Source organism: Corvus brachyrhynchos, unplaced genomic scaffold (assembly GCF_000691975.1).
Source record: "Corvus brachyrhynchos isolate BGI_N302 unplaced genomic scaffold, ASM69197v1 scaffold633, whole genome shotgun sequence".
Lineage (NCBI taxonomy): Eukaryota > Metazoa > Chordata > Aves > Passeriformes > Corvidae > Corvus > Corvus brachyrhynchos.
Genome location: NW_008237435.1, coordinates 1,344,103 through 1,357,279, shown reverse-complemented (window position 1 = coordinate 1,357,279; position 13,177 = coordinate 1,344,103). Strand labels below are relative to the sequence as shown.

General features: G+C 38.2%; 1 protein-coding gene across 1 annotated transcript in view; it reads left to right on the top strand.

Moving 5' to 3' along the window:
- Positions 1-12,755, top strand: part of RDH10 (retinol dehydrogenase 10 (all-trans)) — a 25,484-nt gene extending 12,729 nt beyond the window's left edge. The window contains exons 2-5 of the mRNA XM_008631389.2: positions 7,401-7,499; positions 8,837-8,982; positions 9,293-9,424; positions 11,358-12,755. Coding sequence (XP_008629611.1) covers positions 7,401-7,499; positions 8,837-8,982; positions 9,293-9,424; positions 11,358-11,481 — 501 coding nt within the window. The 3' untranslated portion in view covers positions 11,482-12,755. The remainder of the gene's footprint in view (positions 1-7,400; positions 7,500-8,836; positions 8,983-9,292; positions 9,425-11,357) is intronic.
- The last annotated feature ends 422 nt before the right edge of the window (positions 12,756-13,177 follow it).

Genomic DNA, 13,177 nt, shown 5'->3' with positions numbered 1-13,177 from the left:
AAAGAGTGGTGACTATTGGCTTGGAAAACTGGAGAAATTCTGGAACTGAACCCTAAACAATACAAATACTAAACAATGTAGTAATGTAAATATGGGCTGTAGCATACTTGTTCTTTAGCAAATGGTGTGACAGATGCTTATTGCTACTAACAAACCCACTCACAGCCTTCCATAAATAAGATTCAACCTTATTTTGTACAACTTTGGTGCTTCTTGGGTGTTTTAATATGTCTGTTGAGGAGCAGGGGATTTTATGTTTGTAGATTGGTCATGAGGGTAGAGAAAATTGCTTCCGTAAATTAATAATAAATTATAAACCAAGTGATTCAAGTAATAGCTTATGTTTTTACTTATTTAAGACTTCATGTACTTCAATGCAGTATTTCATGCAGAGCTGGGAGAGAAGAAAAGTATGCTTATTTCTTGGTAAATTAAATACAGTTTTAAATTAACTGATGTTTCTTTTCATTTGTGATTTACTTTTTTAGGGTATTTATTTTATTACCTTCACTTCTTAAACTGAGCAGATTTATCTGTAGTTTCACTCTGTCTGCTAATGTAGGCTATCCAAGGTATTGGGGAGTGTATGTGTGGGTTTGCTTCTGTGTTACTCATCATCATTACAGACTTTTGTTTAAGTCTGTTTTGTTCTTTCATGAGCTCCTGGTTGCAAGGCAATCTTAGCATTATTACTGTGCATGTATGTTAAGCATTAACTGCTGGTGCAGTTCAGTATTAAAGGAATCCCTGTGGCCCCAAAACAGTGGGTTTTTATGTGAAGGACAGATAAACCTTTAGCGAGAACTTGAAGGTTGTGTTGCCTGCCAGGAGATAAATAACAAAGGGACTTCTTTTGAGATGAAATATTGGAAGGTCTAGCTTTTTTTGTTCTGAATGCAGGGCTTGTGCAAGGCACACTTGAGGATAGTCCTTGAATAGTTTCTGGTTTTGCTTTCAAGATAGCCACCTAGGGAAGCTTGGCTTAAAGATGTCATGTTTATCTCCTGATCCTTTTTGATTCAAAAGGATATGGGTAGTCCTATCAAAAAATTAGGAGAAATGTGACTTTATTTTTTAATTCATTACTCTAGGAAGACTGTGTAATTCTGACCTATATTTCATTATTATTTCTTGAGAATAGAAACCAAAGATCAAAAATAGTTCTAATTTCCACAGCTATTCAAATATTTACTTAGACAGTGGCTAATTATCCAGAAGGGGCCCAGCAGTTCTTGAAAACAGTCAGTAGAGACATCTGAGGTCCTTTAAAGTACAGCTTTGGTCCCTTGTGTTAGCAAGGTCATCAGCAGTTGTAGACTTCCGTCTGCCTGCTGTATTCAGCCTGTTACTGTCAGAGCCACATCCTTTGTATTGTGTGGTCTCTCTAGTCTTCAGCTCCGTACTCAGTATTTTCCTGTAGTCTTACTGCAGTTACTAATCTCACCTTAAGCTAACATTTCAGAGATGCTTGTAGAGGGGAATTCAGGAAGGATGTGGGGACTACGTGGGGAAAGTAATTGAGATGATAGTGCAAATGACAAGTAATTACTCTCATTTCTCTTTGAAACCAAATAAAAAAGCTAGAAGGAAAATAAATGGTTAAATGCAGGCTTGCAACTTCATCCTTTGGTGCGTGAGAAGGCATTTTGGATATTATAATGCCTACTTTGGATAAATCTTCCTATGAGAGAGTTCTGGGGTATATTTTCAAGGCCTCTTCTAAAACCATTTGGCAATGACTTCCCCTGTAATCCTCTAAGTGAGGTTTTAACCTGTGTTTATAAACTCCATGTAAAGTGGCTGTTGTCTGAAATAAGCTGGGCTATATGATTGTAGCCAAAAATAACTTCAGTATGTTTACTGATAAGCTTGCCATTGAGGTTTTCTGCCTTTCAGGCACCTTCCTTTCCTTTTTAACATATATAACGTTGCCTTAGTGCAATACCACATAGTTTGGACAAACCTACTATAGGTAAGACTGCCACAGCCTGTGTGCAGAAGAGTTAGAGGTGCTCCTTTATCAGACCCTTATGCATTTCTTCTCAGATACTGGAATGGAACAAGAAATTGGGGCACATGGAAATCTCTGTTTGGTTCTGTGGTGGAGTGGGTGGCCACATGCTGTCCTGCACAGGAGTAAGAGAACTTGCAGTGTGTTGTGCTGTAGGCTGTGAAGAAGAATGGGAAGAAAAGAAGGCTGAATGTGCATGCTAAGGGAGAGAGAGAAAACATGTTTTTTTAGATAAAAAACTTTTCTTGTCACTCTTAGTTAAACTAACTAGTTAATGTGTGGCAGCAGGCTGTTTATGGTCTCTGGTACCTTAGTTCCCAGAGGTGTCTGGATGTGAGTCCTTGACTAACCACACCAATTTTGCTTCTTGGATCTGCCTGAATAGTTTTTAACATGAAGATGAAACAATACATTTACCCAAATGTTGCACTCATTTGTGCTGTCAGGCAGCTGCTCTGGCAGTCAGGAATAGCTGTGGCTTGGCAGAAAATGTTTTCTCTGTTATATCAGTACACCACTGTTATGTATAACTAGTGATGTAAAAACTCCCCTCTTTTGATAAGCCTCAAAAAAAAAAAAATAACCATGCTCCTTACCTGAAGGAGCTGTATAGGAAAGGAGCTTTGGCATGTATTTTGGCATAAAGGTACCTTATAGTAATACAGCTTGTTTATGCCATTAAAATAGTTTAAAAGGCTGTTGACAGAAGGCAGAAAGTATGAAGGAATTTTTTTGTATTGAAAAAGAGAAACTTGAAGGATCTTATGTGTTTACCTGTTTATTTCTTTCTTTGCTATAAAGGCAACTCTCTAAACATGAGGTAGCACATACTTTTCTACTTTGGTGTGCTTTCTGCATTCAATATCCATTGTCTTGAGCTGCATACAGCTAACATTGTTTTCTGTGGATGCTTGCTTTCTTCTTTAAGAATAATTAATCTGAAATTTAATTTAAAAAATCACTTTCCCAAACACAGTATTTCTTCATATTCTCATTTGCTGTATTTAGACTAATTTGTCTTGACATTGCAGCTGTGCTGCTCTTTGTGTTGCACAATCTTTTGAGTTTTGTTTCATTAAGAATGGAACTAAAGAATTTGGGGAAGGGGAGGGAAGAAGTGCTAGACTGTTAGAAGTTAATTTGCCGTAAACCAAAATGTTGAGAACAGATTACGAAAGCTATGAAGTGACATGTAAATGCTTGTTCAGTTTCACACTTAGTGAGAAATAAGTCATTTAAGCTGGGTGCACATGAGATAGAAGTTTGGTTACAGCTGCTGGGAATAGTTTGGTCTTACTAATATATTCAAAATCATAGAGGAAAATGCTCAGAAGATTGGGAATTGATCTCTACATTCCAAAAAACTTAAAGGCTGAACTAGCTTGAAAAACTAGCTCTACTCTGTTCACAACAGCTTCATATGCTCTGTCTATCCTACCTAGATTCTGTCTGTCTGAAGTATACTGCAGGTTAGAAAATTCATGTTTTCACTATGCTTTTGGGGTTTGCTTTTTGCTGTTGGGTTTTTTTTCCTAAATAATAATTTTAATAAAGAGCTAATTATGAGTTAAGAAGATGCTTAACTTGTATTTCCTGATGTTGAACACTGCGTAATTTCCCTGACTGTTCACCCTGATACATCACAACACAATTCCTTTCACCCTCTATATTCTACTTACTGGTTTCTCCTCACTGTTGAAAACTGTGGTATGTTTGTCATGAATAAATGACCCAGCTCTGACTTTAAATACTTCTGTGTTTTGGTTAAATGTCTTCCTCTGCAGCTGTGAGAGTAAAACTGAAGTTTCAAGGATCAAACCAGAAGGCAGATAGTTTGATTAAACCACTTGACTTGATTTGAATTATTTTGAAGACCTGGTTCGTGACCTCTAATGCCGTGGACAAAACCCATCTTTTGCTTGGTGTCTTCTAATACTTTTTTTTATGGAGGATTAGCATGTCCGTGCATCACCTCAGAAGACTAATGTGGGCTGTGTACCTGTTCAGACAAACTCCAGATGGGAAGGCCACCCAGGAGGCATCTTGCTCCAAACCAGTCAAACTCTTAACTAGTTTGTCAGCAGCACAACAAGCACACAGAAGACTTCAGGTCTGGTAGGCAGATGTAGTTGAAGCTGAAAGAAACTAGAAGCAAGAAACTAGGTTGATCTGGTTTATGTAATGGGTAGAAAAACTGGGAACCAGAGTATGGAGGAAGCTGCTTTGATCAAGGAGGTGTGCAGTGCCAGAAACCCAGTAAGAACACTGATTTATTTGGGGATTGTTTATACCACGAAAGAATAACTTCACTTTGGGATTGTTTTTCCCAGCGAGAGGCGGCTGGGAGGAGCAGTGGGCAAGCCTTTACTCTGAGCCTGGAAATGCATCCCCCGGTAGGGTGTGTCTGCCTCTGACAGTGCTTGTTTTCAAGTGCTGACTCCCAGCTGCTGCAGATGGCTGGAGGATGGCAGCAATCGAGATGACTTTCTCTGACATCCATTTAGTGGAGATGCTGATAGTTGACTACTAAGTTTTCTACGTATGGTAGTTATGCTATCTTTGTAGACTGCCTCAGCTTCAGGTTTTAGGTGGATTTTCAGGATAATGTGCCATGACAAAGTATAGGGGCTTGCTCTGAACAGGCTGTCTCAGAGCACTGAGGTCTCATGCAGAGATTTCCATGAATTTCTAATTGTCTTTAAAGCAGAGGAGCTGTGGTTTTTTCCAGTGTAGCTGTAAATGGCTTTTAAGAGATGACTTACATGAAGTGACTGTAGTTCTGCTGCTGGGAGTTGTTCAAGTCTGCAGTTGAGATGCTGAAGACATCACCCAAAAGTGTCCGCAGCAAGTTGTATTTGTCATATGCCATTTTCATCTGGTTGAAAATGGGTTACTTGAGCCACAAGCTCTGAAAATTCAGTTTCTATAATATTTATGCTTTGAAACAGTATAGCATAGTTGAGTGGGCTTTCTGAAATTTACTAGTCTGGTTATGTTGCATATTTATATATATATATGACTCTAAAAATTCTCTTCCTCAGCCAAGCTAAACATAGGCACTTATGGACACAGTTATAGTTCACCATATTAACAACAACAACAAAATAAAAAGAGGAAAAAAAGCAGTGCCATATTAAAGATAATAGCTTGGTGCTCTTGCTCATTCATCTCTTGGAAGACAATACTGATTCATGTCTTGAAAGTGGTAGGAAAAAAATCTGTTACTACTTCTTTCCCTTCTTTTTCTCCCACAAGACAAACTCCAAGGCCCCTTTTCTGTAGTTGTTGTGGTTTGCAGCCAGAGCTCCAGTCTGCATTATCAAGCTTTCTGGCAATGTGAGGTGGCAATCAGTCATTCCAATGTGATGTGGACAGATAGCTGAGACGTAAGTGGAAACTGCTGATGGAGCTGACAAATGTTGGGGAGTGGAGTAAATTGTTTAGCAGGACTGAGCTGGGAGCACGGATGTCTTACAGGGATAGCACAGAGGATTGGGGTTAGCGTGCACACCATTGGTGTTGCAGTGTGCAAGGCAGGCTGCAAATAAGGAACACTCTGTAAAACTTCAGTGCTGTCCAAGCAAAGCCTCTTTTTCGGATGGCGCTGCCTGATGATGGCTGGGCTTTGTTGCCATGCAACATGGGAACAGAGGCTGAAACTGTGTGCCTGGCACAGATTAGTTTAACAGCAAACTGAATTCTTGTCCGAGGCTCTGTGTTAGAGTGTCCTGGTTTGAGATTGAGATCCCTGCCATAAGGAAAGAAACAAATGCAAGGCAGCTTGCTCTCAGATTATTTTTTATAATTAGCTTTGTTATGTAGTTATGACAGAATCTAGGAGCTGTATGAATCAACAGTAGAAAAGGCAAGGAGTCAGGAGGTCTGTTAATCTTCTATCATCTGCCAGCTGTCCAGTGAAAACACTTTTTGTGTGGTGTTAGGAGGTCTGGATTAGTCATTTAACACCTGCAGGCAAAAATGTTGTACAAGAACATGTGAAAATCATTAGAGCAAAACTGTCCTGACGTCTGTGATTGGAAAATGCAGACAGCGTAAGAATGGAATTAGATGGATTCAGCTGTAGTTTGCACGTCTTTTTAAGAATGCAGCTGACATGACTTAGACCAACAATTAAGCAAGTAGGAAATACTTTGGGGGCATTTGCATGCTCTGAGTTTGGATACAAATTACATGGGAAGAGTTGGTTTTTGGGAGGGTAAAGCATTCATGGTATTGACTGAGTTCAAATAGATTAGTAGCTCTGTCACTAATAGATTAACATATTAACTAGGCATGTTTGTGATTAAAAAGCATTGTCTGAAGTTCTTGGGCAATTTAAAAGTGATCTCATATAGTACACTGACACTCTAAAAGCTGAAGTACATCATAACTACACATACCATTTTGCTATTTTATCAATTTTTTGTAGTGTATTAACTAGGTGCTCTGGTTAATACTTATTTAAAATAAGGAAGTGTTGAGTCAGCTTCCAAAGAGAGATATGACAAAGATAGGTATTCTGGTAGGGGTGATCTTCCAGCAAGTACCTTCAATATATTGCTACAAATTTAATTTTTAAAAGGTGTTGACTCTGACTCAGGTTTTTAAATGGAAACAAACTTTGTTATAATCAAAACATAAAAATTGGAGGTTAAAGTTTCATCTTGAGACTTGCTTTGGGTTTATTTAGTTTTATTTTTAAACTCTTAAGGAATCAGTAACAGAAATGTGTATCTTGTCTTTTTAGCTGTAGCAATGCCATGGATACTAATGAAGATGAAAAGTAATTTAAACTAGCACATGTTGACTCTATTGTAGGTAAAAAGTAACATCAGCAAAAACTCTGCCTCTAGTATTTCTTTTAATATAAAATGCCTAAGGTGATAAGTTATACAGATAAAACTTGCCATATCTAACTTAAAAAACACTGTCAATAATTAGAACTGATGATTGGTACTGGTCTCAACAGAGATGTGCTGGATGGTGTAATTAAACACTTTGCATTTCTTTTTCTGTCTTTAAAAAAATGACTTCCATTTTAAGGTCAAATTATCTCCTTCTGATAACAAGTCTCTTGTGGAAAAATAAACACGTCTGAGCTCAATTGATCCTTTAAACTTGGGATTTCTGGATACACAATCTTTGCTGCCATGCTGTCTGAATTCAAAAACAAGCTGTAGATTTTCTGTTAGCATTTTTGACAAACTCAAGTTCAAAACCTGTACAATGATTGTATTTCTATATTCTTGATAATAAACTGAGAGATTCTGAGAACTCATTGCTAATGTAACTTGTTTATGAAGTGGTTTTTTATGTAGTTTACGTGTGCTTTGTTTTTTGGTTTTATTTTTGGTTTGTTTTCTTTGTTTTTTTTTTTTTTACTTTGTAGACCACTAAAGCATTCCTTCCCAAGATGCTGGAAATGAACCACGGACACATCGTGACAGTTGCAAGTTCCTTGGGGTTATTCAGTACTGCTGGAGTGGAGGTTTGTTAGACTATAATGAACAAAAAATTTGGCACTTTTTGCCAAAGACAAGTTTTTTCATATTATCAGCTAGAGGAAATAAGGTCAAATCTTCAAAGATATTTGGAGATTATGGTGCTGAGTACCATATCAGCGCATGGCTCCCTATGAGTGGGAGCCACAGGACTCGGGCAGGCGTTGTATTCATTTACTTGGATGGTGGAGTTGGCACTTAGAGCAAAAGCCTAGGATGGCTGGGGGTTTCAGAATGCCAGGTGATCTTTGAGTTACCTGATAAATTTAGGAACTTGAAAGGTGCCATTCAACCTACTCCTGTCAAGATCTTCAGTGCAAAGCTTGAAGCCAAAGGCAAGGGCTTTCAAAAGTAATGCTTCTTGTTTCTGTGAGGAAATGACTGCAAACCTTCTAGAATATATGGCTCACCTGCTTCACTAGCAGCTGTTGGAGAACTCCAGTTTGTGAGACTTGTCTGGTGCATAAAAATAGGTTAGGATTAGCACTTGTCCTGTTTTTTGAGTCATTAATACAAATGCAAGTGTGAACAAAAAGCATTCAGTTAGTGAAAATTAATTAATGTGTCTAATATAATAATGGTCATATTACCCCATAAACAGACTTCTTTGCATATAAGTAAGGCTCAGTCCAGGACCTTAAACTGCAGTGTTTCATAACATGAATGAAGATGGTGTAACTTAGGGCTTTTTAGAGTGTTTACTGTCTTGAGAAAGCTACAAGGAATTTCCTAGACTGGGTGTGACCACCAACAGAGGTGGACACATCCGACTGAAAACACACTAAATTCAGCAACAGTAAAAAATTATTGCATAGACAACAGTAGCATTTGAATTATTTGTGTATCTCATAGAAATACTTAAATCTTGATTGTGTCTTCTGTTGAAACTAACCTTAAAAATAACACTTTTAAGATTTTTACACCTATGCCCTGCCAACTCTTTAAACTTTTTCAAATCTGACCCAAGGTAGTATTAGGTATCTCAGTCCTTTGTTGCACCATTTATTATTAAGCAAACTGGTAATTGGAGTAACTTGTCATGTGAGCCTGCCTGATTCAAAGACTTGAATCCAAGGTAATATCCTCCTACATTCAGCTTTCCTGCTTTCATGATTCTGTGCTAATTACCTCAAAAGTAAAGTGATAAATGAGTTGATGTGATGCTCTATTCAGTGGGTGTCTTTTGTTGTTGCTTTGAAAATCTGTGCAGAATCACCTCAGGTATGCTGGCTTTGAACATCATTCATATCTGTCCTTTTTAAGTGTTGTTTTTTTTGTTTTTTTTTTTTTTTTTTTTCCCCTGCTTCGTTCATTGGCAACACAGGATTATTGCGCCAGCAAATTTGGAGCTGTAGGTTTCCATGAGTCTTTAAGCCATGAATTGAAGGCTGCTGAAAAGGACGGAATCAAAACTACTTTAGTCTGCCCTTATCTTGTAGATACAGGAATGTTTAGAGGATGCAGGATCAGGTGAGTAGAATTCTCCTTCTGCTCTGTGCTGGTAGTGTCATAAAAGTATTTAGAGGTAACTCAACTGTTACCATAAAAATATTTAAATAAATATTATCTCCTTTAGTATATGTAAGTGTTAGACTCAAAAAGAGACTTTCTGAATTCACTGTCTTCTGTCCTTTTGTGCAGAGGCAATGCAAGTTTTGAGCTATAGTCTTTGTAACTTAACAATGAATATAAAAAAGTTCCGAAGAAATTGAGTTAACTGTTCACTGGGGTCTGTGGTCTTTTATGTATCGTATTAATCCATCTTAATCAAATGTTCCAGAAAAGAAATTGAGCCTTTTCTTCCACCATTGAAACCTGAGTACTGTGTGAAGCAGGCTATGAGAGCCATCCTTACAGACCAGCCAATGATCTGCACACCTCGCCTCATGTATATGGTCACCTTGATGAAAAGGTAAGAATTGAATTTCCAGTTCTTTGGCAATGCAATCCACAAAATACATGAGCGTGCCCAGTTTCTGGATACAAACACCCTCCCACCCACACAGGCCATAGGTGCCATGTTGTTAGAATTCATAAGTCTCTCTTGGCTTGCATGCTTGTAGGTTGCTTGCTTGGGAAGCTTCATTTAACTGAGATCCTGTGTATCTATGCATCTTTGTTTTAACCTTCTTGTATCTTCCATCCTCCTTAGATTCCTATTTTCTTTTCAACAGACTCTTAATTCCATTGTTTGAGTTCCTCTTTAGGAATGGCACATGAGGCAGCTACCAGCAGAGGAACCTCTAGCTGCTTGTCTCTAGAACCAGTGTGTGAGAAGGTCCTGCCTGCAGATTCTTCAGAACTTGCACAGATGTGGTAGATAAACTGAAAATTGGTACTTCCAGAACCAATTTTCAGAGTCTAAGTTTGGTGGAAGGGCTATTTAAAGGAATTACTTCTTTCATTCTGAAGCACTGCAATTTTAGGATGAAAACTGTTTTAATCTGTAATCAGGTTGACATTTCAATGATGCAGGATAATACAGGAGCTGCTTCAATTCCTGTGATACAACATCACTTGAATTCTAGTTTATGGAGAACAGCTTCACAGGCCTCTGTGTTTTGTTTTAAATCTGTAGCGTGTAGGGGGAACCTATAAAATATAGCATTGTATTATTTTCTTTCTGCAAGGGATGGTTGAAACTGACCACCCTGGTGATTTTTATTCTGCTTATGAAGTGGTTGTTCTCCTCTGTCTCAAGTGTCTCTTGGTGGACAGGCTCACCAAAAAATAGTGAGCTGTGAGCTGCTCACATCTTTCCTGGAAGAGATGTATGTGTCTATTCTGACACCAAATGAAGGCCACTGTCAGTATCTTTAAGAACTAACTCCTTCACCCAGAAGCTCAGAGGGTGCTTCAGTGCTTCCTGCACAAGCAGTGCCTGATGCAGCAACAGCCACATCAAAAGCCCTTCGGGTTTCCTTGGTTCAACACTTCAGCTTCCAACAGGGAGATCAAAGCTTCTGCATAATCCATGCCCCAGGCAGCAGCCTTTAGATCAAAGGCCCTCCAGTCACTGCACAAGCAGTGCTGCTGGCACTGAGGACACCTGTACCAGTGACTATGTCTTGGTGCTTCAGTGGGCATTACTCCTAATGGCTGGAGTTGCACTGCTTGCCACTGAATAAGTGCCTGTTGCTATTTCCAGGGGCTGAAGAATCCCATTTTAGTCCTTCACTGGAGCCCCTGAGTATTACACTTGAAATAAAAACAGTATTTTGTTCATGTGAGAAGGAGGGGAGGATCTGTAGCCAGGTATCCATCACATAATCACCTCCTGGAATTTTATCTGGAGGGGGGGGAATTGCTCTCTTTACTTTGGACCTTTCTTTTTGAGGATGGATGATTGAGTTTAGAATATAAATCAAGGTTGTTAGACATCTGGTGATCAAAGAATGGCATTAACTAACACTAATCCCACATTAAAGAATATCTTAAATGTCTGATGACCTCTGCTGATGTGGCTTTTAGCAGATGCTTTGCTTTTACCAGGCTTTCTGTGATGCCCTTGCCTCCCCCCATCCCCCCTGCTCCAATTCTTTAAAACAAGCTATCACGCTGCTTGTGAAGAAACAGAAAATCTGGTCTAAGATGGACACGTGAATAAGCAGCTTCTTTCTCCTTTCTGCTTGCCTGTGTGGTTGGGACTCTAGAATTTCAATTCACTCTGAAAGTATCCCTATGAAATAAAAATCTCTTAAGTCTTTTAAGAAGACTCTCCAATAGGTACTATATTGCTTTTAAGGAGATCAAGTACATAGTGCATGTAAGTACATGTACTTAAAAGTAAACAGAGTTTTTGTTTTATTCTGTCTTCTAACAAATCTCTAACTTCTTTTTCCCAGTATTCTCCCATTTGAAGCAGTTGTATGCATGTACCGATTTTTGGGAGCAGACAAGTGTATGTATCCTTTCATCGCTCAACGGAAACAGGCTACAAACAACAATGAAGCAAAAAATGGAATTTAACTGTTTGGGATGGACTAACATTTATAGGTGAATGCAATAATGCTACATGACTGAATTGCAAAGTGCACTTGCATCTAACAGATGCAAATGTCAACATCTTACTGTGGCATTCTCTTGGGTCCTAAACCTGTGTATTGAACTCTAAAAATCAATGGATTTTTATATACTGTAAATAAAACTGACTAGAGTACTTGGGAAATGTGATAGGTAACTCAAAAGAATTTACAATGTAGCTGCCACCATTGTCCTTTAGAATATCACTGTATGTACAGAAAACTAGTCATACTACTTGTTGTAGGGATGCACTGTGTGATATCTCTTCCTTAGTCTGCCAAGGCTTCTAAGAGCTGTCTCCGACCAGAAGATGCAATGTTTCAGAAATGGTTTGACTTTCCTTATGTTATTTAGGAAGGGAGGGAAATCTTGCAATTTAAGCTACTACTCATGATCTTATAGCAAATTCAAGGACAGTTTCTGAATGCATCTCTTCATTTGTTCACCCAAGTTCTCTAAAGGACACATGGCCAAATTGTGGTGTAATTCTCTTTTGTTGCAACTATGTGTGTTCTATTTAAACAAAGATGAAAAGAAATTTGTAAATCTCTGCCGATTCAAAGGCAAATGAATGTCTTACATACTCTCAGAGCAAACTTGTACTGGGCATCTGTTTTTTTAGGAATGCTGTCAGTGATTTAATCTGACTTTTTTTCAAGTTGACTTAATTTGAAATATGCTCTGTTCCATTTCCCTCGATATGTCAGAGTCCAATTTACTATTATGGACTACAGTTTATTTTCTTCCTCCTCATTCTTACTTCTGACAGAGTCCTCCCACCCCCTAAGGAAGCTGTTGTCTTAAATTCTCTAACTGGACTTGTGCCTAAAAGACAAAGCAACTCAGCTGAGATACAAACCGTTTATGTAAGTGCTGGTCATATGCCAATTATTAGCAAAGGCAAAAATAGAATAATGCCTGATGCAACTCTACATTCAGAATATGAAAGGGTGTAAAGATTTTTTTTGAGTTGTACTCACATTGTAGAATGGCAAATGACATTTTTACAGTATTTTTTGTAAAGCAAACAATTTTGTGCCTTGAATTTGGTAATCTGTATTAGTGAAGCATTGTAAAAGTGAAATTCTACCTCTGTATCTTAATGTATACCATCCACTTGTAAACTACTATCAGAAAAATTGTGATTACTTTTTTAGAATGTCTTGTTAAATAGTGACCAATGCCTGTGGTTATTAAAGTGAGCCACCTTTTCCTTAAAACAGTGACTGGAATGTTTCCTTTAAAGACTGAACTAACACGAATTACTTGTGCCTGTTCCACAGCTCTTTGGTGTCAACACAGATCAAATATTTATGGCTCAACTCCTGTATCCACTTTGTCAGTTACATGCCTTACAGTGTAATCTCGGAAGACTATCAGTAGGTACTGTGAAATTGGGCTTTAGGAGCTGACAGTTTTGTCTATCTTCTAACCTCACTGATGAAGTAGCTGGTCAAAGAGGTTATGAAGAATATTAATTTTGGTGTTATATAGAGCTGCATTCAGGTTTATGAAAAAATGTGGTGTCGGTGGAGTTTTAGTGAGTTAAAAAGTAAATGTAGTTTCAGTACAGCTGTAGTTATTACTGCATATATATAACACACATATAAAATAAAACATTTGTATCTGTGTCAAGAACAGT